The 23,742-nt window shown below is 46.7% G+C and overlaps 10 protein-coding genes across 10 annotated transcripts; 3 read left to right on the top strand and 7 right to left on the bottom strand.

Moving 5' to 3' along the window:
- Window positions 1-492: 492 nt before the first annotated feature.
- On the top strand, window positions 493-1,935 carry N7483_010099 (putative protein phosphatase PP1 regulatory subunit Sds22; the record flags this gene model as incomplete). Its single annotated transcript, XM_057093526.1, has 6 exons — window positions 493-628; window positions 688-719; window positions 814-885; window positions 1,005-1,301; window positions 1,377-1,854; window positions 1,919-1,935. The coding sequence occupies 6 exons, from the start codon at window positions 493-495 to the stop codon at window positions 1,933-1,935; spliced, it is 1,032 nt and encodes a 343-aa protein (XP_056939497.1).
- A 394-nt stretch (window positions 1,936-2,329) lies between these two features.
- On the bottom strand, window positions 2,330-3,250 carry N7483_010098 (uncharacterized protein; the record flags this gene model as incomplete). Its single annotated transcript, XM_057093525.1, has 2 exons — window positions 2,330-3,013; window positions 3,098-3,250. 2 exons carry the CDS (start codon window positions 3,248-3,250, stop codon window positions 2,330-2,332), a joined length of 837 nt encoding a protein of 278 aa, XP_056939496.1.
- Window positions 3,251-4,787: 1,537 nt separating this feature from the next.
- N7483_010097 (uncharacterized protein) lies at window positions 4,788-5,862 on the bottom strand (the record flags this gene model as incomplete). Its single annotated transcript, XM_057093524.1, has 3 exons — window positions 4,788-4,814; window positions 4,870-5,657; window positions 5,718-5,862. 3 exons carry the CDS (start codon window positions 5,860-5,862, stop codon window positions 4,788-4,790), a joined length of 960 nt encoding a protein of 319 aa, XP_056939495.1.
- Window positions 5,863-6,483: 621 nt separating this feature from the next.
- abaA (transcription factor AbaA) lies at window positions 6,484-8,955 on the bottom strand (the record flags this gene model as incomplete). The annotated part of the gene is made up of 3 exons (XM_057093523.1): window positions 6,484-8,222; window positions 8,276-8,452; window positions 8,511-8,955. 3 exons carry the CDS (start codon window positions 8,953-8,955, stop codon window positions 6,484-6,486), a joined length of 2,361 nt encoding a protein of 786 aa, XP_056939494.1.
- Window positions 8,956-10,070: 1,115 nt separating this feature from the next.
- mrd1 (RNA-binding ribosome biosynthesis protein MRD1) lies at window positions 10,071-13,005 on the bottom strand (the record flags this gene model as incomplete). The annotated part of the gene is made up of 4 exons (XM_057093522.1): window positions 10,071-11,291; window positions 11,353-11,595; window positions 11,893-12,657; window positions 12,778-13,005. 4 exons carry the CDS (start codon window positions 13,003-13,005, stop codon window positions 10,071-10,073), a joined length of 2,457 nt encoding a protein of 818 aa, XP_056939493.1.
- Window positions 13,006-13,293: 288 nt separating this feature from the next.
- On the top strand, window positions 13,294-13,942 carry N7483_010094 (dynein light chain DYN2; the record flags this gene model as incomplete). The annotated part of the gene is made up of 7 exons (XM_057093521.1): window positions 13,294-13,328; window positions 13,373-13,418; window positions 13,475-13,508; window positions 13,562-13,596; window positions 13,663-13,689; window positions 13,750-13,819; window positions 13,878-13,942. 7 exons carry the CDS (start codon window positions 13,294-13,296, stop codon window positions 13,940-13,942), a joined length of 312 nt encoding a protein of 103 aa, XP_056939492.1.
- A 416-nt stretch (window positions 13,943-14,358) lies between these two features.
- On the top strand, window positions 14,359-15,238 carry N7483_010093 (rhodopsin family protein; the record flags this gene model as incomplete). The annotated part of the gene is made up of 7 exons (XM_057093520.1): window positions 14,359-14,389; window positions 14,536-14,589; window positions 14,642-14,690; window positions 14,751-14,775; window positions 14,892-14,924; window positions 15,022-15,062; window positions 15,121-15,238. The coding sequence occupies 7 exons, from the start codon at window positions 14,359-14,361 to the stop codon at window positions 15,236-15,238; spliced, it is 351 nt and encodes a 116-aa protein (XP_056939491.1).
- Window positions 15,239-15,663: 425 nt separating this feature from the next.
- On the bottom strand, window positions 15,664-17,907 carry N7483_010092 (sodium:solute symporter family protein; the record flags this gene model as incomplete). The annotated part of the gene is made up of 4 exons (XM_057093519.1): window positions 15,664-16,252; window positions 16,317-16,935; window positions 16,990-17,714; window positions 17,789-17,907. The coding sequence occupies 4 exons, from the start codon at window positions 17,905-17,907 to the stop codon at window positions 15,664-15,666; spliced, it is 2,052 nt and encodes a 683-aa protein (XP_056939490.1).
- A 2,987-nt stretch (window positions 17,908-20,894) lies between these two features.
- N7483_010091 (SEC61-beta family protein) lies at window positions 20,895-21,534 on the bottom strand (the record flags this gene model as incomplete). Its single annotated transcript, XM_057093518.1, has 3 exons — window positions 20,895-20,929; window positions 21,031-21,379; window positions 21,532-21,534. The coding sequence occupies 3 exons, from the start codon at window positions 21,532-21,534 to the stop codon at window positions 20,895-20,897; spliced, it is 387 nt and encodes a 128-aa protein (XP_056939489.1).
- An 808-nt stretch (window positions 21,535-22,342) lies between these two features.
- Window positions 22,343-23,586, bottom strand: N7483_010090 (uncharacterized protein; the record flags this gene model as incomplete). Its single annotated transcript, XM_057093517.1, has 4 exons — window positions 22,343-22,633; window positions 22,690-22,884; window positions 22,941-23,373; window positions 23,444-23,586. The coding sequence occupies 4 exons, from the start codon at window positions 23,584-23,586 to the stop codon at window positions 22,343-22,345; spliced, it is 1,062 nt and encodes a 353-aa protein (XP_056939488.1).
- Window positions 23,587-23,742: the final 156 nt, after the last annotated feature.

The following is a 23,742-nucleotide window of genomic DNA, read 5'->3' as shown; positions in this document are numbered from 1 at the left end:
GACCCTCAGCTACGACATTCTAGTATATAGTCCTCGAGAAGATGTCTTACAGAATACAATGTAGCTTGGCACATTTTGCTATTCGTTTTTTCTATATTACAGTAGTATTTCAACTATCTAAAATTGGAGCAGTATCAAAGCCAGTCTGCTTTGTCCATCAAAAGGCTCTTTGTATGAGCCGCGTCGACCTAATGGAACCTTGGAAGCTCTTGCAGCCCGCATTAGGATGATGTAGTCAGCACTAACCAAGATTCCATGATCTTAAGCGCTTATCAAAGCCACTTAATTCTTACTTTGGCTCAGACCTTTTCTATTAATCAATTTCGCCCCTTTTCTTCTTAAATTACTAGTCCCCAACTCAGTTTCCTTCCTTCCGTTAATCCCCCGCACGCGTCGCGCAGAAAAAAAAAGCTCCCCGCAGTGATAGTCGCCCGCTCCTACCGCCTGCCCACGAACCTCGCCTCATTCACAACTTTTCCTATTCCAACGACCATGAAAAATAAGGAAGGCTGGGACGGAAAATTACGCATGGAGCCCAAAGCTGTTATTACGAACCCTGAGGCCTTGGAGGATTCGGACTACTCCGACCCCGAGGCCCCGCCAGTCGAGGAGATCGATGCCGATGAAGGTACAGAATCAGGGGGGTCAGGAACTTGGCCATGGAGATATTGGGCTAATAATATACAGATCTTTTGGAAGGGGAAGACGTGAATGTTGAGGTAGGTCTTTATTTCTTTCGTGGACTGGAGTGTCGAAGTCGTATATGGGCCCATCCTTGAGTCTATGCTAATACCTTTTTTTTTCTTTTCATAGGATATCGATCTCGTCCATTGTCGCATATCATCTATTGCCGCACTACGCTTAGATCGGTTTAATAAGCTCCAGGTAAATTCTTTCTTTCATTATTCAGAGTCTGGGAGCACACAGAGGAAGTCGAGTGAACGTCCGCTGTGAAACACCTCCTCGAGCTCTATAACAGCTAGCTAACGATTATACAATAATAGAGATTATGTATGCGTCAAAACCAAATATCGCGAATCGACTTCCCATCCAATGTCGCTGCCACTTTGACCGAACTCGATCTTTACGATAATTTGATCTCCCACGTTAAGGGTTTAGACGAGTTTAAGGACCTGACGAGCTTGGACCTCAGCTTTAACAAGATCAAGCATATCAAGAATGTTTCGCATCTTGTGAAGCTGACTGAAATTTTCTTCGTGCAGAATAAGATCTCGCAGATTGAGGGATTAGAGGGGTTAAGTGTTCTGCGGAATTTGGAGCTGGGAGCGAATCGGATTAGGGTATGTATTTCCTCGACATGAAAGGATGAGTATACTCTCGGTTCTGGTTTTCTAATTATATTTTTGCTTCGTTAGGAAATCGAAAATCTCGAGTCTCTCGCTGCGCTTGAACAGCTCTGGCTGGGAAAGAACAAGATCACTGAGATGAAGAACCTCGATTCCCTATCAAATCTCCGCATTATCTCTATCCAATCCAACCGCCTCACAAGCATTACCGGTCTCTCAAAGCTTCCTAACCTTGAAGAGCTGTACCTCTCTCACAACGCTGTGACTGATCTCTCGGGTCTGGAATCGAATACCACTCTGCGCGTCTTGGACTTCTCGAATAACCAAGTCTCTCACCTCGAGCATCTATCCACACTGAAGAATCTGGAAGAGCTGTGGGCATCGAATAACCAGCTTGCTAGCTTCGACGAGGTGGAACGTGAACTGAAAGATAAGGAGAAGCTCGAGACGGTTTACTTTGAGGGTAATCCCTTGCAGTTGAAGGGACCTGCGGTCTACCGGAATAAGGTGCGGCTGGCATTGCCGCAGATCACTCAGATTGATGCCAGTATGTTACACTCACTTCCCTTTACCTTGATCTCTGATCGTGTACTAACACCTCTTGTTTTTAGCTTATGTGCGTGTCTGAGATGGTGCTTCGTGCTCTTTATCTAACCAGCGACTTTGTTCTTGGCCCTTTTATGGGCAATAAAGCCTAATGAGATACGAAATAGGTTTCAATGGCCAGAATACTTTGTAGATTCAAGACTAAGTATGTATATTTGGTGTATTAATGTGTGTATATGTATAAGTGTATGTGCATGGGTTTTGGTCTAAATAGGTGGTGTACAGTGCCCAGAATCAACGACTCATACTCGTCTCGAGCAATAGGGCAGGTCATAAGCATCTCCAAGATCTCAATGCAGATGAAATGAACTTGCGCTGTAGTGCATGTGGAGGACTCCATCAAACAAGTCACAACGCGAAGCACTTCCTGACAGGGCTGTTCTCGTTCCATAAATAAAATGTCAAGAGCTCCAGAATCAAGGATCATTCTCCTCCTTCTTGACCGATTTCCTCCCACACTTTTTGGCCGGTCTCTTCTCATCTTTTTTGATTGAATCATCAACCAATGACTCCTCCCCCTCTTCAGGCCTCGGCGCATCAGTCCACATCTCCATCAAGCTATCGGCTCCCATCGACCTCCTCTCAAAGCGAACGGGATACCTCCTCTCAGGAGTAGACGGCGCACAGTTCCGCTGTAGTACATCGCCGAGTCCCCTCAGAGGTGTCCCAGTCTGCGGATTCATCATATCTTTGTAAATAGGATCCTCTTTATTAGGTTCGTATGCAGCGTACCACGGATTCCGTCGCATGTTGCTTTGGTGGTTATGTCTTGAGGCCTCGATTATGCATTTCATTGTCCCTGGTTTTACGTCTTTGAAGAGGAGTTCGTATTTTGTAAGACCTTCATCATCGGGTTTTGCATTATCGGGCTTCGCATCATCAGGCTTCACATCTGATGGGATTTCTTCTGAAGAGTTTGAGGAGCTGGATACTGAGGACTCGGAGCTGGTGTGTGTGGGTTGTGTGGTATTTGTATTCGTAGCTTGGTCAAGCGTTATGATTAAAGGTGATGAGGCAATGGCGCGTTGCGCTGCGTCGGCGGACTCGAAGATTGCGATGATGGGTCGGTGTTGGTTCGTAGTGGTGTTGGCTATATCATACTATAAAATTATATAAGATTAGACTCTCTTCTTGGTTTCTTGAGCTTCAAGTTGTTATTCTGTCTTTCTGGCAGTGTAACTTACCTTGAGGTTGCGGAATGTGGTGACTTCGCCGAATTTTTGGAGCGCGGCTAGGATCTGTCGGCTCTCCTGTAACTTTTTGGGGGTTGGGGCCATTTGAATGTGCACTTGTTTTGAGGCGAGAAGCCTCGCGGCGGATGGCGTAGTTTTGTACATTATTAAGACCGCTTGAGAAATTAAGGAGTGCTTGTGATGGAGGTTGCGAAAGTCATTGGTCTTGAGGTGTGGAGATTGAGGTGCGGCTCCAAGTTCTTCTTGGCGCATCAAATGTTACTATGCGGAGTAGACTGCCATTTCAACGTTAGCCCTGGTCATGATGCAATGTAATAACTTGAGATCGAAGAAAATGGCCCTGGAGGTATCTGGAGGGTCTGGTTCTGGCATGACACATTGTTCGAGTCCGAGCTCGAGCTTGGTCGACTTCAAAGACTTGGAGCTGATCTAGTATGTATGGATCAAGATATATATGTAGTACCTAGGTATAACCTTCAAGTTCAAGTCAGAACTTGAATCACCGCCACCGTGACCGGCATTGATCAACTTCAAGTTGAAGGGCAGGTGCCAGTGCTAGTAGTACTAGGTATGCATTACTAGTAACATTGAAAGTCCAGATGTCCCGAATATTCAGTAGGTGCTAGTCTTGGAATCATTTCAATATTCAAATGTTCAAGTTACTACTAGTAGTCTATATTATAGATCACTCAAGGGCTATACCTAGGTAGTAGATTTCCCCAGGCACCTCAGGCTGGGTCCAGTTTCCACTGGGATTAAGACTCAGCACTTCCAAGGTTGAGGATCCTGTCGCTGAGCATACCTAGGTATACATACACCTGTACCTACTGCATAGGAACTTGAAGCTCAGCGTGTAATATTCCATAAATACCTCCAGGGCTCCAGGGCTTACCGTATTATATTTTTGCGATACCTATCCAGAACCTCACTTCCCAATAGTGCATAATATTACGCCAATGGATTCTCCCCGTCATACAGCTTCAATTTTGAAGATAATAATTTAAAATAATTGATTCCAGGTGCTGAGTATATCTATAAGGCCCTGAGAAATTTTCAGCGAAAAGTAATCGCTTTTGGTGGTTTCCCAAGCTTTGTTAAAAAGATTTCTTAACTATGACTACACCCCACATTCTGACACTACATCCATAGTCTGGCACTACATATGTAAACTGACACCAACCCACATCCTGACACTACATCAATAATCTAGCACTACATCCACAATCTGGCACTACATGCTCAATCTTACACTACATACCCATAATCTGACAACACATATAAAATCTGACAATACATGCTCAATTTGACAGAACTTTTTTTTTGAACAACTCCCACTGGTGCTTATTGCTTGCAGTATCAGCTACACTACATTAAAGCTCAACAACTTCCATGCTAGAAAGACCTGCTATTACTACATTCTGATGTCTAATTCTGTTCTCAAGTGCCTGTGATGGACTACGTAGAAATGCCAGTGGCATCCGACTCGAACTTGAAGTCATCACTAACATCCACATGCAGTCTTCAATATCTGACCTAGGAAGAGTACGAGTATCTACAGTAGTGAGTAATAAAAGTGAGCATTGTTAATATAAAGAAATTTCATTATTCTGTTTTATCATCACATAGCATCACAGTAAAGAGGACCCATCAAGGTAATCCTCCCAAGTATAGATACGATCCCTTAAAAGATGGGGATACCAAGACCGTACTAAATAAAAGTTAGTCAAAACTTGCTCTAATCATGAACCAAGAGGAGAACTTACAGCAATGGGGTCATTAAAGCGCAGACCCTTGTCCAGCGCAGCGATAGCCTCAATCTCACCATTCTCCAAGTCAAAGTCATTGACCTGCAAGTTCTGTGCCAGACGAGTAGGGCTGTTACTCTTAGGAATAACAGCAATGTTGCGCTGTGTAGCCCAGCGCAGAAGGATCTGAGCGGGGGTACGAGCATACTTATCCGCAATACCCTTAATAACGGCGTGCTCGAAGAGAGGGGCAGTGCCATGAGCATCCTTCAGGTCCAGCTCCAAGAAGCTCAGAGGACCGAATGAAGAGTAAGCAGTAAGAGCAATACCTTCCTGCTGGGCATAGTCGACCAGACGAGTCTGGGTAAGGTAGGGGTGGTGCTCAATCTGCAGGGTGGAGGGACGGATACGAGCATAGCGCAGCAAATCCATAAGCAGTTGAGCGCTGAAGTTACTAACACCAATGCTACGCGCAAGCTTCTTGTCAACAACGGACTCCATGGCGGTCCAGGTCTCCTGGATAGAGGCCTTGCCAAGCTCGACCTTGCCTTCGGCGTTTTGCCAGCTGGGAGGGTAACGGACGGAGGGGTCGAGGTATTTCAGGGAAATGGGGAAGTGAACGATGTACAGGTCGAAATAGTCAACGCCCCAGTCGGCGAGCTGCTTGCGGCAGATAGGCTCGACCTGGTCGCCATCGTGGAAGCTGTTCCAGAGCTTGGAGACGATGAAGAGTTCCTCGCGTTTGACGATGCCCTCCCCGATGGCGCGGGCAACACCTTGACCGCACTCAACCTCGTTACCGTAGTCTTGAGGAGACTGTTAGTTTTGTATTGCGAAAGATTCAGGGGTGTACTGTTGTGACTTACCACAGGCACCGTCGAAAAGACGGTATCCAGCCTTGATGGCGTTGTAGACCTGGTCAGCGCAGGTGTCGTTGTTCACCTTCCACAGACCAAAGCCCACGAGGGGCATGTCATAGCCGCTGCTCAGCTTAACGGTAGGGGTAGTCATTTTGTGAATGGAAATATGAAGGAAATTCTGTAGTGGGGGTAGAATTAGTCTTGCTCTGATTTGTGAAGTTGAAGTTGTAAATAGAGCTGTATAACGAGGGACAGATACTCCAGGACCCCTATTAGTACTTACCAGAAAAACAGATGAAAAGTTCAATGAAACTCAAACAGCGAACATAATGGAATTCTATCTCAATTTAAAAGACACCTATGGAATGTCCAACTCCGCGACCACAGGCTAAATGCGGAACTTTCTCGTAAAGAAGATGACTTTGGCTCCACAATTTGCCTCTTCTTCACTCTGGGGCCCCACCTTATCCCACCGGATAAAGACGGTTAAAGAGATTATTTAATTTATCCTGAGACTCGAAGACGGTTGTTAGGTTAAAAAAATTTGATTTGATTTGAAAGTAAATACGGGGAATAGATTGGAACCGGGGGTAAATTCCCCCTCTGAAACGTCTCTCCCCGCCACAAAAAGCCTCCATGACAGATAATAGATAGAAGAAATAATAGTCGAAAAAAAAGAAGAAAATGAAAAAGGCTCACAGGTATAAGAGTACATCGATCAATATGATTATCATTACCAATAGGAATTTTGTTTTCAGGGTTATTTGAGTCATTAAACGGCGTCCACTGTGCCATCATCCGCGTACCCAGTATTTGAATGCTCAGGGCCCGCCCCATGCATACTAGAACCATTGGAAATGCGTCCGACAATCTTGTCCATCAAGTCATCAGGTGGCAATAGTCCGTCAAAGTGATGAGATTGTTGAGACTCGCGTGAGACAGGAACTTGGTGTTCCGAGAAAGGCATGTGGTGATACCCGGCATTGACATGCCCATGTGCTCCCCAAGAGGCTTGGCCATGACCAAGATCGTCAAGGGATTGAGCTCCCGGACCGAAAAAACCATTGAGCACACTATTGTTATCGTGGAGGTTGACACCGTGTTGTTGAGATGGCACGTAATGGCTAGTGTCATGGCCAATATTGTAGCCAAGAGATGGATGGGAAAGAGGGAGATCGTGAATGTTCATCATAACCGGTCCACCACTGGACATGCTGAGGCTGGTGGGCTGGGATGTCTCAGGCGCAAGGCTGGTCGAGAATGAGTCCAGCACCGAGGTGACGGCAGTCTTGTCGTCTTCGGGTTTTGTAATAGAGCCCATGAAATCAAGATGACCCGAGGAATTAAATAGACTAGCCACATTGTCGTGGGAAGATGGGTACATAGGCCATTGGGACTGGGGTTGGCCTTGGTGAATGAGATCATGTGGCTGGGGCGCCTGATAAACGCTCTGAGAGGGCTTGTTGAGGAGAATGGAGTCCAGGGAAAGAGGAGGAAGGTCAACACCAGCAGCAGGTCGGGGGCTATTAGTCTGGGTGCGGTCTGGTGGTGGAATCAGATGACGCCAGGTGGTTGTACCAACCTCGCCAGGGCGAGTCTGGCGGAATTTCCAGACTAGGATAGCCATGCGTTCACTCTGGTCTTGTTGGCCCTGGAACTGATTTGAAAGACGCCGGGAGCTTGGAGGGATCGCACGAAGCTCCTGTACTGCAGACAAGGACCGTAAGTAGCGTCGGTTACGCTCATCCGTAGCATGAATAGACTCAGGCTGACCGGAGTCTTCCGCAATGCGCTTGTCCTGAGTCAACTCAGTGAAGATCTTTGCCCACCATTGTGATTCAAATAGAGGCTTGACCTTGGTAGATTGAGGCTTGGGTAGATCGTGGTATGTCTCCCAACTCTCACGTCCCCTTTCGTACAACCGGGTGCTACAAGTCCAGTTTTCCATCTGATTGACCATAAGAACATCTCCAGCAGTAGGGTGAGCAAAGTCAACATCCAATTGGATACCCAGACGAGAGCCAGAAGGAGGAAAGTCGGGCATCAGTTGGAGATTGACTTCCAACATGATAATGTCGCAGTCGAGTGGACCATCCATCTCATCAATCATTGTAGCTAGATGAGGGAAAGACGTCCGCCAACCGTTCACATTCTCCAGAGGTGTTGGAGGAGCACCAGGGTGGTGAAGGTCTCCTTGCAGACGAGTGTATGCATGCAGGGCCTTGTCAGGGCGGTTGGCCTGTTGAGGTGCACTGACCCACATATCGAAGCTAAAGCCATGGATGCTCTTGGTGCCCGCCTCCTGCATGTTCGAGCCCAATGTATAGTGGGGTGGCGGCAGGTCACCTGCATAAGGTTGCATGGATCGCATTGGGTCATTGTAGCTTGGGTGTGTAGGGGCACCATAGTGATTGGATGCTGCATGGTCCATCGAGGCTCTCCACTTAGGTCCAGAAGTCTGGGAGTGTCCACTTGAGCGATCGGTAGATTGTTCGCGGACGAGTCGTTCCCCTGTGGACTGCATTAACAACATGTTACTCTTCTAGCGCTCTTGTCAAACTCACAATCTGGGTCTCCCTTCAGAAACGAGTCAAGCACCTGAAGGTGACTTGAAACTTGCTTTCGAGATCGTCGCTTGCCGGTCAATTTGAAGATGTATTCAGCAATTAGCTCGTTCCGGCCATATGATTTTCCTCGTTCAGACCACTTGCGTCGGCCCATAGGTGGATTCGCTTCAAGGGCTACTCTCGTACATTAGTAGATGTTTCATGGGTATAATCGAGAAGAACCACAACTTACCCTGCTGGAAAGCATCTTCTAACTCATCAGACCACACTGGCTCCCCATCTTTACCAGTATCACGTCGAGGACGTGCCCGATACTCCAAGTACTTCTGAGACTTGAGATAGCTTCGACCCCGACGAGGAGCCGCGTTGGGTCCCACTGAATGAAGTCGTCGAAGCTTGCGGGCATGAAGCCGAGCAGCTACTGCTTGTTGATGCTGGTGCTGCTGGTGAAGACCGGGGGCGGAGATGGGGTGAGGGGCAGCAGAATGGGGATACTTGTATGCTAATTGCTGAAGATGGTCATCTCGGGCAACAACATCACCATGTGCTAGAGCATCAGAATACGATTGAACGTTTCCTGAAGTATTCTGCAAAGCACGGTCTGAATGAGCTCCCACAGGGTCGAGGGAAGGCTGGTTCTGAGGCACGAGGCACTCGGGTTGCCAGTCAGCAGCCATGGAGCGAACCAAGGACGGGCTTCTCAAAAAGAATGACAAATTCCAACCAAGAGGGGAGGATGGTGAGATGCTCCGTCAAATGCTTCCTGCCTGGCAAAGAACGCAGCACAGTCACAAACACAGCGACCCAAGAACGCAGATGTCTGAAGAGAATGTCAGAACCTGGGAAAGAGAATGTGAGAGCGAGCAAGAAGGTGTTTATAGGGAACCATACCTCCCTTCGGAGAGGGGTGCTTGTAGACCCAGTAGCAACATTTTCCGCCAGGTCTGCTTTGCCTGCACCACGACCCTCGAACGCCAGCTCCATACTACTCCTACGCAGGCCCATCAGGTCCCGGGGCCTTTCACGCGTCCAGGCACAGTGTGGGGAGCAAAGGACGGCTGTTAGCTGTCCCTGCCGCGACAAATCAGGAGTCAAGAAAGGGCACGATATGAGGGAAGTGCTGCCGGATGCAAGGGATATTTCAGCGGCACGATCCAGTGATGAGCGACTCGGAGATTTTGGCTTGCCCGAAGTGGCCTTGGAGCAACATCACTCTAGTCAATATTGACAATCATCAGTACTAACGAGTGGCGATTGTAAGTTCGTAGGAATGCTGTTCAACCAACGACATGGCCGATTACCCGGGGCTGAGGAATGCTCAACCATCGCAACGTCGTTATCATCGGAATGTAGGCCAAGCTGATCTTACGGGGGAGCCCCGCGTAATCATGAACAAATAAACAGATCATCCCAAATAACTCATTAAGCTCTGACCGAGTTACTGTTCATGGTGGTCGAGGGGGTTGTTGGTGGGAGGAGCTAAAAGTAGGTAGGGTTGTGTGGGCAGTTAAGGTATATTAGGGTTAAGATAGGGTCTCTCGACCTGGACTGGGGAGGAAACACGTAAAATGGATAAAAATTCAAAAGCACACGAGCACTGCACGTTACCGTGTCTGCAGACTGTACATTGACAGCCGCAGGAACGTGTTCGGGGGGTATCTATTTTACTCTTCTCGTACATAAAAAAAAGTCCGTATGCAAGTAATCGTACATCGTTTCCCGGAAAGCAAGGGAGGGTCATGAGCCAATGGACTCAACGCCCTTGAACCAGGGAGGAAGGAGTTCAACACCTTCATGCTTCGTCGTTCTCCTGAGCCCCTACAGTGAACTTTTTGCGTCCACTGGAAGCGGTAAGTTGTTGGAGCTTGACCCTTTCCACCTGCTCTCCTACCTTCTTCTCTAGCTTCGCGAGCTCCTCCTCGGGATCGACAGACTCCTCGTTTGCGAATTCCAACACCAATCGTCGACCCAACAAATGTGTGTTTTTCAACGCGTCCATGGCATTTTCCGCCTCGCGAGCACTGATAAAATCGGCGAAACCGAAACCACGAGCTGAGCGATCGAATTTTTGAGGTACACGGACTGACCGCAATTGACCATACGCACCAAACAGCGACCGAATATCTTTCTTGGTGGCCTGGAACGGCAAGTTCTTGATGATGATCTTGGTTCTTCTCGCCGCAATCTTCTTGGCATTGTCGTCCCGTCTCCGCTCCTCCGCGGCATCCATGCCCTTGTGAGAGGCACGGATGAGAAGTTCGTGCTGGTCTAACTTGTAACCATTCATGGCTGCGAGTGCTGCTTGGGCCTGGGCCTTGGATCTGAATTCTACGAAACCGAAACCCATGCTGAGGGTCTGTCCAGGACGTTTTGGGTCGGGCTTGGTCTTGATGCGTCCAGTAACGAAACCATCCAGTGGCTTGAAGGTCTCCAAGAACTTCTCGTTGGTGGTCGCAAAGTCCAGATTCTTTACGAAAAGTGTTGAAGTGACAGTGTTTACTTCGGGTTCATCTGCAGCGAAAGTATCGGCAGTAGAGAATCCCTGACCCTTGCCCCGAATCTCAGGTACAGAAGCCTGAGGGGTCGCTGTGCCATCAAACAGGTTCTTTGGCGCCTTCTCCAAGAAGAGAATGGAATCACCCACTTTGCGGTATGCAAGGCCCTTGAACGCTTTTTGTGCTTCATCCGGTTTCCCGAATTCCACAATGGCGATGGTGCCACTTGGAGGCATCAGCAGTCGAATGATTGTACCGTATGGCTCAAACAAAGACCTCAAATCACTGGATTTGACTCCATAGGAAAAGTTCTTGACCAAGATGGCTGTGTTTCCTCGCTCACGACCCTTGAAGGCGTCAATGTTCACTCCATTGGAAGCAAAGTAGGCCTTGGTTTCTTGGATAACATGCGTCTCAGCATGTGCCAGCTTCACAGCAGCATCAGATGAGGTCGGGTCCAGCAATTCAGCCTTGGAAATACCGAGTCTCTGAGAGACGGAAGACATAACAGCATCGGCCTAATGAAAATAATCAGTTTCTCCTCTTTGTAAACCTGTCTTGTATCCCAGTGCAACTTACATTCATGTAAAGAGAGTTCCAACTGAATGATGAAGAAGTAGAATCCTTTTTACGCTTGATCTCCTTCTGCTTTTTCAAAGGAAGCTTGGAAAGCTCATATTCGTCAATCTTGTAACTCTTCTTAGCCGCAGCAGGAAGGATATGCAAAAGGCGGCCCTGGAAATGTTTTCCGTCGAGAGCTCGGTAAGCCTCTACGGCAGCATCGGCATCATGATACTGCACGTAGGCAAAGCCTTTGCTGGTCTCAGTACGAGTGTCGAAAGCAATATGAATCTGGATTTTCCATTAGCACTTGATCAAATAAAATTTTTTGTGAAGTTGTCAAATGGAATGTGCTGTTGCTCTTTCAGAAAACCAAGAAGCATCTACTAAAATCTCTTGCCTGTTGGAATCATTTGCACTTTGGCATAAGATGTCCCTATCAGGATAATCATCATTTGAGCACAGTGCCAGCATTGGTACTATAGAAGCACATACTGGCGACTGAGGGTGGGGGGGGGGGGTTGTGAAATGGAAAAGGAATTTTTGGGATGTACTAACCTCTTCAGTTTTGCCGAATGGAGTAAACAGGGGCTGAAGGTCTGCCTCGGTCAACTCGTAAGACAGATTCCTCAGGAACAATCGAGCAGATGACCGAATCAACTCAATGTTCTTGGCCTGTTCAGGAGATATTTCATCCTCTTCAGGTTCATCTGCATCTTCAACTGGCTCATCAACTTCATCAACATTAGTCGCGGGCGGAGGAGAACTGATACGTTCGATTTGTGCACTACGAGATTCATCCACGCTGGGACTCCGAGACTTAATTGGCTCGTCTGCTTTGCGCTCTTCGAACTCAGCCTGCTCATCCTCGTCCAGGAGACCCAGAAGACGACTCGTCTTTGATCGAAGCCAGTCCATGTCTGACACAGGGCCAGTCTCTTCCTCAGCTTGATCCGAGGTCTCCTCCTTCCCATCCTCTCCGCTGTGGTCTACGACCATGGGCTCAGGTACCTCAGTACTGGCAGGGGTCGAGTTTTCTTGGATGCGGGCTTTCTTAGGCTGGGAAGGCACTTCTTCCACAACTTTGGTCTCTTGGGTGGGTCGATTAATGGCCGCTGCCGCGGATTCCGCCGATGCCTGTGCTAGGGTATCATCGTTTGCCCATGTTCGAGTCTTTCCGGATTGCATCAATGAGAGGTACTCCTGTAGCTTAGGATCCTTTTCAGTATCCCTCTTGCGCTTCAGTGCATTGTCCAACGGGATGTCATTGGCATTGTCACGTCTCCGTGTAGGATGGGCCCTCTCAGCAGGGTTGGAATCAATCTACAATTACACTGGTCAGTCTCAAGACCAACTGAACTGGTCAGCGTGCGAAAAAGCAAAAAGAGGAAAAACAAAACAGAATTTTTCGCAACATGGCAAAGGGTGTCGGGTGTCACATACCGGTCGAGCAATATCTACCGAGATCTTGGACATCTTTAAGAAAGTCTTGTTGAAGTATTTGACTGCTTCCTGAGCTACTTCATTGCTTTTGAAGCCGACAAAGCCCATACGACGTTTTGGGAGGACATGAGCATCTGTGACTTGAAAGCGAGCAGCAAAATGATTGCGAAGCTGATCATTTGAGCAAGTAGGCGGGAGCCCACTGACAAACACTCGAGTGTTTTCCATTTTGAAGTTGTGTGGCTGGAAAAGCCTCGAGCAAGTGTAGAGAGAAAAAGTTTCAATTGGAATTTTTTTTCTTGTTCTTTCATACCGGACTAGGCGGTCAGGAAAGCGGTCAATCTTTTTTTTCTCGTTATTTGCTGTCAATAATGAGAAGGCGGTCAGTATATATCCTTAACGCGCCTTCATCAAAGCACAGCACCCGCTGTCTTGCTGTCTCCCAATCCTTTTGCACGCGCACAACTCTCGCAAAAAAGCACGCGCTTTCCGATTCAAATCACGATATCTGCAATCATGGCTGCTGAAAAGCCCGAGAAGATGGAGGGTGAGTCCTGCCCTGCACCGGCGCATCGAGTACTTCGAGTACTTCGAGTACTTCGCTAATTCCCGATGAAGCCCAGATCAAGTCGGTCGACATGGTAAGCGGAATTGACCCATTTCAAACCTCGAGCACATCTTTAACGCTGATATTCAGACCGATGAGGAGCAGCAAGAGGCCATTGCGCTCGGTATGACTCTCTGAGAATTGTATGGCAGGATTGACAACTAACGCTCCCACCAGCTATTGAGGCCATGGATAAGTATCGCATTGAGAAGGTAAGAGAAGACATCGCATTCCCTGGAGCAGCCTGGATATATCACTAACACATGCTTCAATTACAGGACATTGCCCAGTACATCAAGAAAGAAGTCCGAACCCCGCTACCCCGATTCTCCTATCCTCCTATACCAATACTGATAATGGGCTAGTTTGATTCACGCCGTGGTGCTACCTGGCACTGTGTGGTTGGCCGCAACTTTGGCAGCTTTGTCACGCATGGTAATGATCCAATAGTTTCCCATGTCAACATCTTTACTAATCTTTCTTTTTTTTGCAGAAACAAAGCACTTCATTTACTTTTACCTCGGCCACTGTGCCATTCTCCTCTTCAAGACCCAGTAATCGCAATGCGCACCGGACTCGCAATGTTTTGATGAGCACTGAGCACAAGTGGAGAGTGTACTTCCAAGCGATCTTTTCTGATTTGATTTCCTGTGTCTTTTTATGCCCACTGCTTTCTTCATTTTGTTTTTGCATAAATTGCCACATCTGTAAAGAGGCCCATTTCAAATATTCACGAGATTCCCATTTGAAGAAATCTATCACCTGATATAAATGTCTATATACATAAATAGGCACTTGTAAGCTATTACTGAGACATATAGTTGATTGTATGGGCAATTTGTACCTGGGGAATCACATGGACCTCACGTGCTTTGCCAAGCACCAAGCCACACCCAAAACATAGCTGCCTTCTTGCTCGCTCTATTGACCTTTGTTCTCCATACTCTCTTCAAATTTCTTGATTCAACAAAATCATGGCGTTCTGTATCACCTTTGGCACGCACGGTAAGTCATGATCCTGGAGCTAACTTGACCAAACTCCGATGACACCGGAGTGGGGGCCGCTCGGTTCAAGTGGAATCGGATGTTTAGGCTAAGGGCTCCAGCCGCCCCATCTAGATTGCAGGAGTCAGGACTGACAGGGATTACAGAGTTCACCTCGATGCTCGAGGGCTATGAGAATGTCCGGGCCTACTGTTACAACTGTATGCTAATGATTTCCATGTTGATGGTCATAATTGAGCTCTTTCTGATTAGTCGTCTTTTGTCTAGGTCGAAACTGGAATGGCCATTGCATCACCCGTTGGTATGTGGCTAGTGCCCTTGAAACTCGGATAGCGTGACTGACAACCATGGAATCACATAGGCCATTCTTCACCATCTGCTTCATTGTAAGCTGCCAATGCTTTTATTTTATTCGACTTAATTTGGCTGCAACTTTTTTTTTTCGGCTTCATTTTGAAAACCGTTGTTGAGTGCAAGATCAGATACTGATGTTTACATATAGCCATTGATCCCTCTTTCAACTCATAAGTACAAAGTAAGTCATATTTGTCAAAATATCGATGACCATCATCTAGTATAGCAACAGATGATCAAACTTCCCCCTTTTTGGGCAATTCTAACCAAATTTATAGGAAGTCATGTGTTACACCTGTCGCTTCTCGCAGGATCTTCGGTATAACCTCACACTATCAAGTTCAAGTTCAAGGAAGACTAATAATAACATATCTCAGTGACCGTCCTGATATTACACCTGACACACGTCCACCTCCAATGCCAGCTTACCCATGGGCTCCGCCGGGGCCACATCCACCTCCAATGGCTTACGGGGCCCAGCAGCCCCCCCGCTGAAGGCCAGAAAGGCCAGCCAGCACCGCCTGAGCAACATGCACCAGCTGAGTACAAATGAGGATGAAGCATCAGGCTTCAATATCATTATGACTAGAGCTCTGTATGAGGTCTACGTGGAAAGTGATTCCACTATAAAGACGCCTCAGATCATCTTTCAAGTTCATTTACTTGGTTCGTTCGGGGAATTGATTTGGCGTTGGGGACATTTTGATACACTATTTTATGACTTTACAGAGCATGCCCGATGATCTTAAGTTTCTGTTTTTGAAATTCAAATCGTGATTCAAGTTCTATTACATTTGTGATACTAGATGTCGTACTCAATATATGACAGGGTATAAAAAAAGACATATCTAACCAAAAGAAAACCACAGAACCAGCCCAAAAGCTCCAACATAAAGAAAAGACTCATAAGAACCATTCATCTAAGCAGACGACTCCATCGCCTCCTTAGCCTTCTCTCCATCCGACTTTTCTGCCGGTGTCGCCACACCAGAAGCCTGCATCTCATCGGCTTTCCGACCCCGATAAACAGCCGGTCGAGTTCCCATAGCATCATAAGCCATCATCTTAACAACCCGAACAATACTCTCCCGTCCCTCATAGAGTGGGAAAACAACCACACCAAACAATGTGCAGAACAGCCAAATGATCCCCACAACAATCCAGCCAGTGAAGAACTTCTTGCTGAAAACGTACGAGCTACCGTACATTGGGATCGGCCAAAGAATCAACATGGCAAGAGCCATGAAAATGGTCAGGGTGCGCGAGTATAGCGCTGCTTTGTTCAGCTTGCGCGTTTCTTCTTCGCTTTGGGCCTCGGTCGGTCCTACTTCGCCGGGCACCATCTCGAGATCAATGTGTGCTTCTGCGGCTACTTGTGTGTCATCGACCTTGCGGATTTGGCGCATGGATTCCCAGTCGTAGTTCTGGGAGCCGAAAATTAGGGTTAGGATGGGTGAGATAACCACTGGGCTGAGGAGAGCGGCGACGTTTCCTGCCAGCATGGGGTAGCTAAGAAAGATAATGTTAGTATGGAAGAAGTAGAAAGGCGGTTTGTATCAGAAGTAAAACTTACTTGTCACCAGTGGTAGTCACATTGAAGACACCGTACTGCGTCTTTGTAGTCGCGAGCCAGGCAGACAATGAAATAGCAAGTCCAAGAGGAGGAGAAACAGCAGCCGCGATCTTGTTCTGACTCTTCCAGAGGAGAGTCATAGCACCGGGGAACACAGCAGAGGAAATGATGACACCCATAAGCAAGTACAGGTATCCCATACCAACACCAGCGTAGTAGAGACCCGTGGCAAAGCTAGCCATGACAACTGCCCAGACAATACACGACATATGAGAGACCCAAACGAGTTTCTTGCCATTAGCCTTAGGATCAATGTAAGCCTGGTAGATATCGTATGTGAAGATCGAGGACACGGCGATGAGCTGTGCTGAGAACGCGGATGTCACGGCCATGAAGATCATGAGAGTTGTTGCGACGGCACCACTATATCCGAGGAGTTGAACTGCTGCGTAAGGTAGGACTAGACCGGCTGTTACGTCGTCGCTGCTGAGGGTCTGGTTACCTTGGAGGGCGATGGCTGAGATACCCAGGGTTGTAGCGCAGAGCCAGGGAATAGCGAACCAGCAGAGACCTCCGATAACGTAACCTGGGAATGCGTGAACAGGGCTTGCAGCAATTGCTATGAAGTGTTAATATTCATCCGAATGATTGCGTTAGGATGAATTGATCTCACCTTTGTTGTAGTAACCGTTGTCAAGGAAGACAGTTCCAAAGTTACCGATCAGGTTGATAATCCAGAAGATTCCACCTTCCTTTGAGCGCATTGTCAGATAGCTGCCCTCAGCATTTCCTGCGATGGGGTTCCGGTTCGCTGCCTCAACCAGAGCATCGTATACTTTGCCGGGAGAGCCCAGCTCTGCATTGGTCGCATAAGCCGAAAAGGCAAACAAGAAGATAACGACCAAAATAACCACGGTGTGCATGTAATCCGTGATGAACGTGGCCTTGATTCCACCGAACAGAGTGTATAAAACAACACCAATAGGAAGCAAGTAACAAGCGGCAGGAGTTGAAACTCCGGTTAGGGAGGTCATGACCGCCGAACCACCGGTAAGCAGCATAGCCGTGACAAGAATGTTGGTCATGAGACAGAAAACAATGAAGACAATATGTACAGTTGTACCGTAGCGAGCGCGAACGACCTCGAGGAAGGTATGCGCATTCGGAGCTCGTCTCTTAAGCTCGATGGCTATTGTTGCGAAGAGGAGAATTTGAACTGTTGCACCGGAGGCGTAGTAGAAGGGTCCGGAGATACCGTATTTATATGCTACCGATGAAGATTGTAGGAGAGTCGCAGCCCATGTCCAACTGCTTACGACTGCGGCAGCGACAAGACCAGATTTGACTGAGCGACCAGCTGTTGAGAACATTTCGGATGTTTGGACTTCATTTTGATATCTGATCATAACTCATGTTAGATGAGGAAGAACAATTAAAAATTAAGGTTAAAGGGTGGACGGAAAAACCCCTACCTTTTCAACGCCCATGTAATGAAGATCATGAGAAGGGCAAAGGCAAACCCAAGTCCCAGAATGATTCCATATCCGAATCCCTGGGACAATGGGGCTGTGAATTTGATTATATCGGACATGATGCCAGCTTAGTGATCAATACAATTGATCAGACTGACAGCGATCAAGCTGAACAAAAGATTTAGGGCCGATACAATCAATGTATGACGTTTCGAAAACTCAATTGAAGATATGGAGAATCAGAACCAAAACCCTTGATCGAGTGGGTGGTCGAAGCGGTGAATCGTCTGCTGTTCCAGAAACCTTGGAATTCAATACTGTTATGCATGGAGCTGCAGAGCTGGGGAAGCGCATTGATATATGCAGGCCAACAGGCCATAGGAGTCTGAGACTCCGACCTCGCACTAGTCAACCCCGGAGAAGTCCATGCCAATCTCCAAGCTTAGATAGGGAGAAGTTCCACAAGACACAAAGTCCAGATAAGGCACGCATTGTTCTCGTAATGGGATGGCACGCAGCTAAGACTGAATCCACTCAATCCAATCCAATGAGTGTACATAGTTGGGCGCTCCTGGCGGCACAGTCCATGGAAAGAATGCAGGGATCCTCAGACCCCGCCACCCCACAGCACTTTATCTTTATCGAGTCGAGTTAGAGAAAAGAAAAGTAATAACGTCTCCATATGCACGAAAATGATGACCAACTTACGAAATCAACCTATCGTGTTTTAGGAAGTCGGGACTGGACGCGAGCTTATCAGTTGAGTAGTTCATTATGGGATGTGATTGGTTGAGAAGAGGTGAAGATAAGAACCTTGGAAGTTTCCACTAAAGAAGAAAGTGGAGTCAGCAATTGAGAACAACTCTAGAGGGTCAAAATGGGTTAAGTCGGGAGTCGGGAGAGTCCGCTTGATAAAGGGCCGAAAAGGATTTGATATGTTTACTCGATGCTAGTTGTCATTGGGGATTTTGATAATACGTGTACTAGACTCAATATGGAATCCTTCGACTATACTCCATATTGAGCCTAGCCTAGCGGGTTATCAGAATTTAGAATTGATTAAACATGAATTATATTCTAATGCACAGAAATGTATTAATTTATACAAGACATGGTACATAAAGTGCACTGTTGCCTTGATGAAACTTCCAAGGTTACTAGTTAGCAGTGCTAGCCTCAGTACTAGTATGGGAGTTTAAACCCAAAAGCGACTTAGGCAGCTTGACATTGATCCCGAGAACTTGATTTTAATAATTAAGATTGTAAGAAATGAATTCGTATTGCTACATTCGACCAACTGAGTGCTAAAATCTTTGCTTTATTCCATGTAGGTGATTTTCAAGGTTAATCGAATATAGTCTTGCGGCTGAAGGCCATAACTTGAAGCTATACCTACTAGGTAGGTGGTAGTATAGGTAGAGTAGGCAACCATCTACCAACGGATACGACTAACAGTATAGCTGAGCATGTAAATCCAGGTGCTTAGTTAAATCTCATTAATATAGAGTGCTCATTTAAAAGAGCTTCAACCTAGTATATGACTTTCCTTGCTATAGCGCCGCGGTGCTAGGACTTGTACCATAGGATCAGTACTTAAGTCCCGCTGAGTAGTATTTGAACATGGTAGAGCTCATTCGACCAATGCTTGAAATAATACAAGGTAGTTTATTCTTAATCATAATAATCATAATAATCATAATAATCATAATAATCATAATAATCATAATAATCATAATAATCATAATAATCATAATAATCATAATAATCATAATAATCATAATAATCATAATAATCATAATAATCATAATAATCATAATCATAATCATCATAATCATCACACTAGCGATGGCGGTTATTCTAGATATCAACCCAGACTCGGACAGACTGTATACCGGTATCTCGAAAAGCCTGGATCCATCCGAATTCGATGCTGAGATATCCATCATGCTGGGTACTTCAGTGCGCAACTTGATTTGAAGGTTGTTTCACTGTACATATTAAGCTTAGAGGAACTCGAATCAAGTATAAGTGCTCCAAGGTCCATACTGCTGGCAATGACATTTGAAACACCAGAGTTCAAGTTGTTCGAAAAAAGGGTTGTCAGATGGATTGTGCATGTAGTGTCAAACTGTGCATGTAGTGCCAGATCGCGCATGTAGTACCAGATTATCGATCTAGTGTAAGAATGTGGGTTAGTGTCAGGTTGTAGGTGTGTTGTCAGATTATGTGGGTGTAGTGTCGGTTTACACATGTAGTGCCAGATTGTGGATGTACTAGTAGTAGTTAAGAAATCTTTTTAAAAAGGCTTGGGAAACCACCAAAAGCGATTATTTTTCGCTGAAAATTTCTCAGGACCTTACAGATATGTTCAGCAGCTGGAATCAATTATTTCGAATGATTATCTCCAAAATTGAAGCTGTATGACAGGGGAGAAACCAATGCCCTTATATTACACACAACTAGGAAGTGAGGCTTCGAGATCATTCACTATCGCAAAAATACAGTGTCGTAAGGTATTTGTGGAATATTACACGCTGAGCCTCCTACGTAGTATACTGCCCAGGTGAATACCTACACTCCAAACAGAAAGCCCGAGGAAATATGAGGAATTCCAAAAACCAAGTACATTTCAATGCAAGACAGTGAACACATTCAGTCCGGATATGGTACACAGCGTCAGACTCGATCACTGCCCAGCTCAATCCGCACGATAGGTCCATCCCCAGCTCCGTCCAGCGCCTCATGTCGCAAGGAAAGATGCATAGATAGGCCCAGCATGGAGATGCTGACAACAGTGATAGTCCTGACTAAACAACCTACACAGCGGATAGGTCCAGGGTGCTCATTCAGCACCCTCAAAAACAAAAACACCACTCATGTCAAGGGGAAAGATTTAAATAAAAGGAAATAAGATATCACACTAGCGTAGCCAAAACTAGGAGTCCCGACGAAGCTTTTTGGTGCAGCCGAAAGGACAAAATGTCACGGGGTATAGGAGAAAGGGTCGAGAGAGTGAAGGTTGGTAGGAAGCATCCGATATCTATGCTGAGGGAAACGATTGGCATAGAATCGAGTGCGGAGGTCAAATAATCGATTAAAAGTATGCTCAAGCGGAGAACTTGCGGGTAATCTTGGCGATGACTGGATAATATATATGTCAGTATGAAGTCCAAGCGGGGTATCGGATGAAGCAAAGCTGATGAATTCATCTAGCAGGAAACACGAGAAAAGAGAGAACTCACCGTGCAGACCAACAACCGAGAAAATGAAACCTAGAGACAGAACCAGGACAACAACGGGGTCAACACGCAGACCGGGGCTCTCATCGGTGTAAAGCTTCAGCATAGTACCGGAGGAACCACCAGCACCAGCGGAGCGAGTAGAGCTGGGACGGGCATTTCGCAGAGACTCCTTGTGGTCAGCGGCGGCGCGGCGGCGCATAGCAGCGCGAGGACCGCCAGGAGGAGTGGGCGAAGAGGGACGGCTGACGGAGGAGCCGGAGGCAACAGCGCCCGAGCCAGCACCAGCGGACTTGGACTCAGTACCGGACTCAGCGCCGGAGGTAAGAGGGGAGGCAGGACGAGGAGAAGCCTGACTTCATTGTTAGAGATGGAAACCAATAGGTCAAGACTCAAGATGCTTCTGGGGTTCAGAGAAAGGAGGGGGGATATGATTTGGTGTGAAGGGGCAATTGGATATGGATATTGGAATTGATCCGAGAATTGGAATCAGGGGAAGCTCACCATTGTGATTTGATGTAAAGGATTAATGAGAGAATGAACGGACAGGAGAGAGGGAAGGGAGGTTTTGCGGAGTTGAAATGAGGCCACGATCGCGGTTTCCTGATTGATACTAGTCTGGGTATGGGTACTGTAATCCACTAACAACCGGAGCATAGTTTACCGTATAAGGTACAACTGATCCACCAATGAGAGACCCCAGGCCTCGTGAGCTTTATCCCCATAAAACATTCGAGTTACTCCAGGTTCCAGGGTTTACTTTAAGATGCATCGATATTATGAGACTAAACTGAGTAATTTACTACATAGATCATTTTGAAACAATTGAGATAGGCATAAATTCGTTTTATTTTTGGTCAACACATTGATATCTTGAAATATCAGACATTTCACGGTGAAATAAGGTAAAAAGTCGTCGTAAATGACATGGAGAGGAATTCCTCTGAGAAGCATATCCTGATAACGCCACCGGTACACTCAGAGGGATATGTAAAATGTAAATCAGTAAAGTAAAGTCACATGAATTTTTCCAAGGCTTCAAGAAGCCGTGGAGTTCAAGAGATGGTCAAAAAAGCATGGTCGCAAATGAGGTATCATAAAGAGCCCAAGTAAATGGCACAGGCGTCGATAAAAAAAAAAAGAAAAAAAAGAAAAAAGGGAAAGAAAACGCTTGTCTCGGGGACAACGATGGAAATAACCTTGGAAGGAAATGAAGGAATCCAGCAAAAAAGTGAAAAATTAAAAATGGAACGCTTGCGCTACAAACGCCTAAAGAGATCAATGCAAACGAATGATCTCATGATGTTCGAGAAGATCAATCGATCATCATCCGAGATGGAACCGTAGCACCAGCTAGGTTAGATGACAGCTCCGTATTCTTTTCTTCGGGCTTGGTCTTCTTCTTGCTAATGTGCGGCTTCAGGCCACGGTGGAAGTTGTTCACGCACATGCAGGCGTTGATGATGGTTGTCACAATCAGTACGAGTGTAATGACAGCGAAGAATGTCATCGAGGTGCGAGCAGGGAGATAGTCGACTCTGGTCGCCGGGGCATACATTCGGAAGATCTTAAAGCTGAAGTATGCCATGGCAGCAAAGAAGAGAAGCTGTATGGAATAGTTAGATACCGGTGGCTCCACATGCGCTGGTCTAGATGACTTACAATGATAATGATCATGCCGAGAGTCGTTTCTCGGCGCACAAAATAGGCACCGAAGCAGAGAATAATGATGGTCACGGGGACGGCAACAATAGTGAGATAGAACTCAGCATTGTGACTGGTAGATGCCACGACCAGAAATTGGACCGTAAATCCGAGGAAGAAGAAGAAATCGAACTTTAGTAGAGTGATGTAGATCTAGAGTCGAGTTAGCCGTTTGTACAATCCCTGTGTAAAATTTTCACTCTTCCTACCTGGTAGGTCAGATAGCGCCGTTTCATGCGCAGATCAGCACTGATGTGCTTGTAGATTGTCCAGGCAAATTCGTCATACAGCTTCCATGCCACGAAGGTTATCAGGATGGTGCCCAGCGCGACAATGCAAGGAATAATGATCAAAAATGGCTCCGATTCTGCCCAGACGGCATGGGGAATATGCTTGTTCTCAGCCAACACGTTGACCGCAGTTTTGATTTGTTTCACCTGGATTGCGCCGTAAATCAACAGACCCACATTGCACATGCAGAGACCGATGACTTGAATGGTGTTTTTCATTCGCAATGCATCATACACCAAGACCAACTCATAAAGAAAACCAAAGCTGTACAAGGCAAGGAAAGTCGGGATTGTTCTGGAAGATGGACTCGAGTTGGGGATTTCTTGGGTCTGGAAGTTGACGAAGATATAGCTGGACGATGTCAGTTTTCATAATCAAGAGAAGGCGACCAATCTCAGTCATCTCAGGGATTTTATCTTACATCTCCAAAGCTAGAGTCACAACGGTCTGAGCAAAAGTGACCACAGCAAAGGACCATGTCCATGTTGTGTTCGGGAGATAGCAGAATCTGTTGCGCGCCACGCCTGCCGGAGCAGGGGCGGTATATTCCTCTTGTACATTCATGTAGCCTTCCCGAGCACGAAATCCCAGACTTTGGCGAAACGATGGTTCCAGTGAACCTGCCCCTAATAGAGAAGCGCGCAAACCGTGACTTTTGCCGAATTCTTCCGGCGCGGCACTAGGGTCCGCTGGTTGCGTTGCGAAAGACACAGTGACGGT

The sequence above is a fragment of the Penicillium malachiteum genome (assembly GCF_028827825.1).
Source record: "Penicillium malachiteum strain IBT 17515 chromosome Unknown utg000005l:1.0-9002435.0:326005.0-9005861.0, whole genome shotgun sequence".
Lineage (NCBI taxonomy): Eukaryota > Fungi > Ascomycota > Eurotiomycetes > Eurotiales > Aspergillaceae > Penicillium > Penicillium malachiteum.
This window is presented reverse-complemented; position numbering and strand designations above follow the sequence as displayed.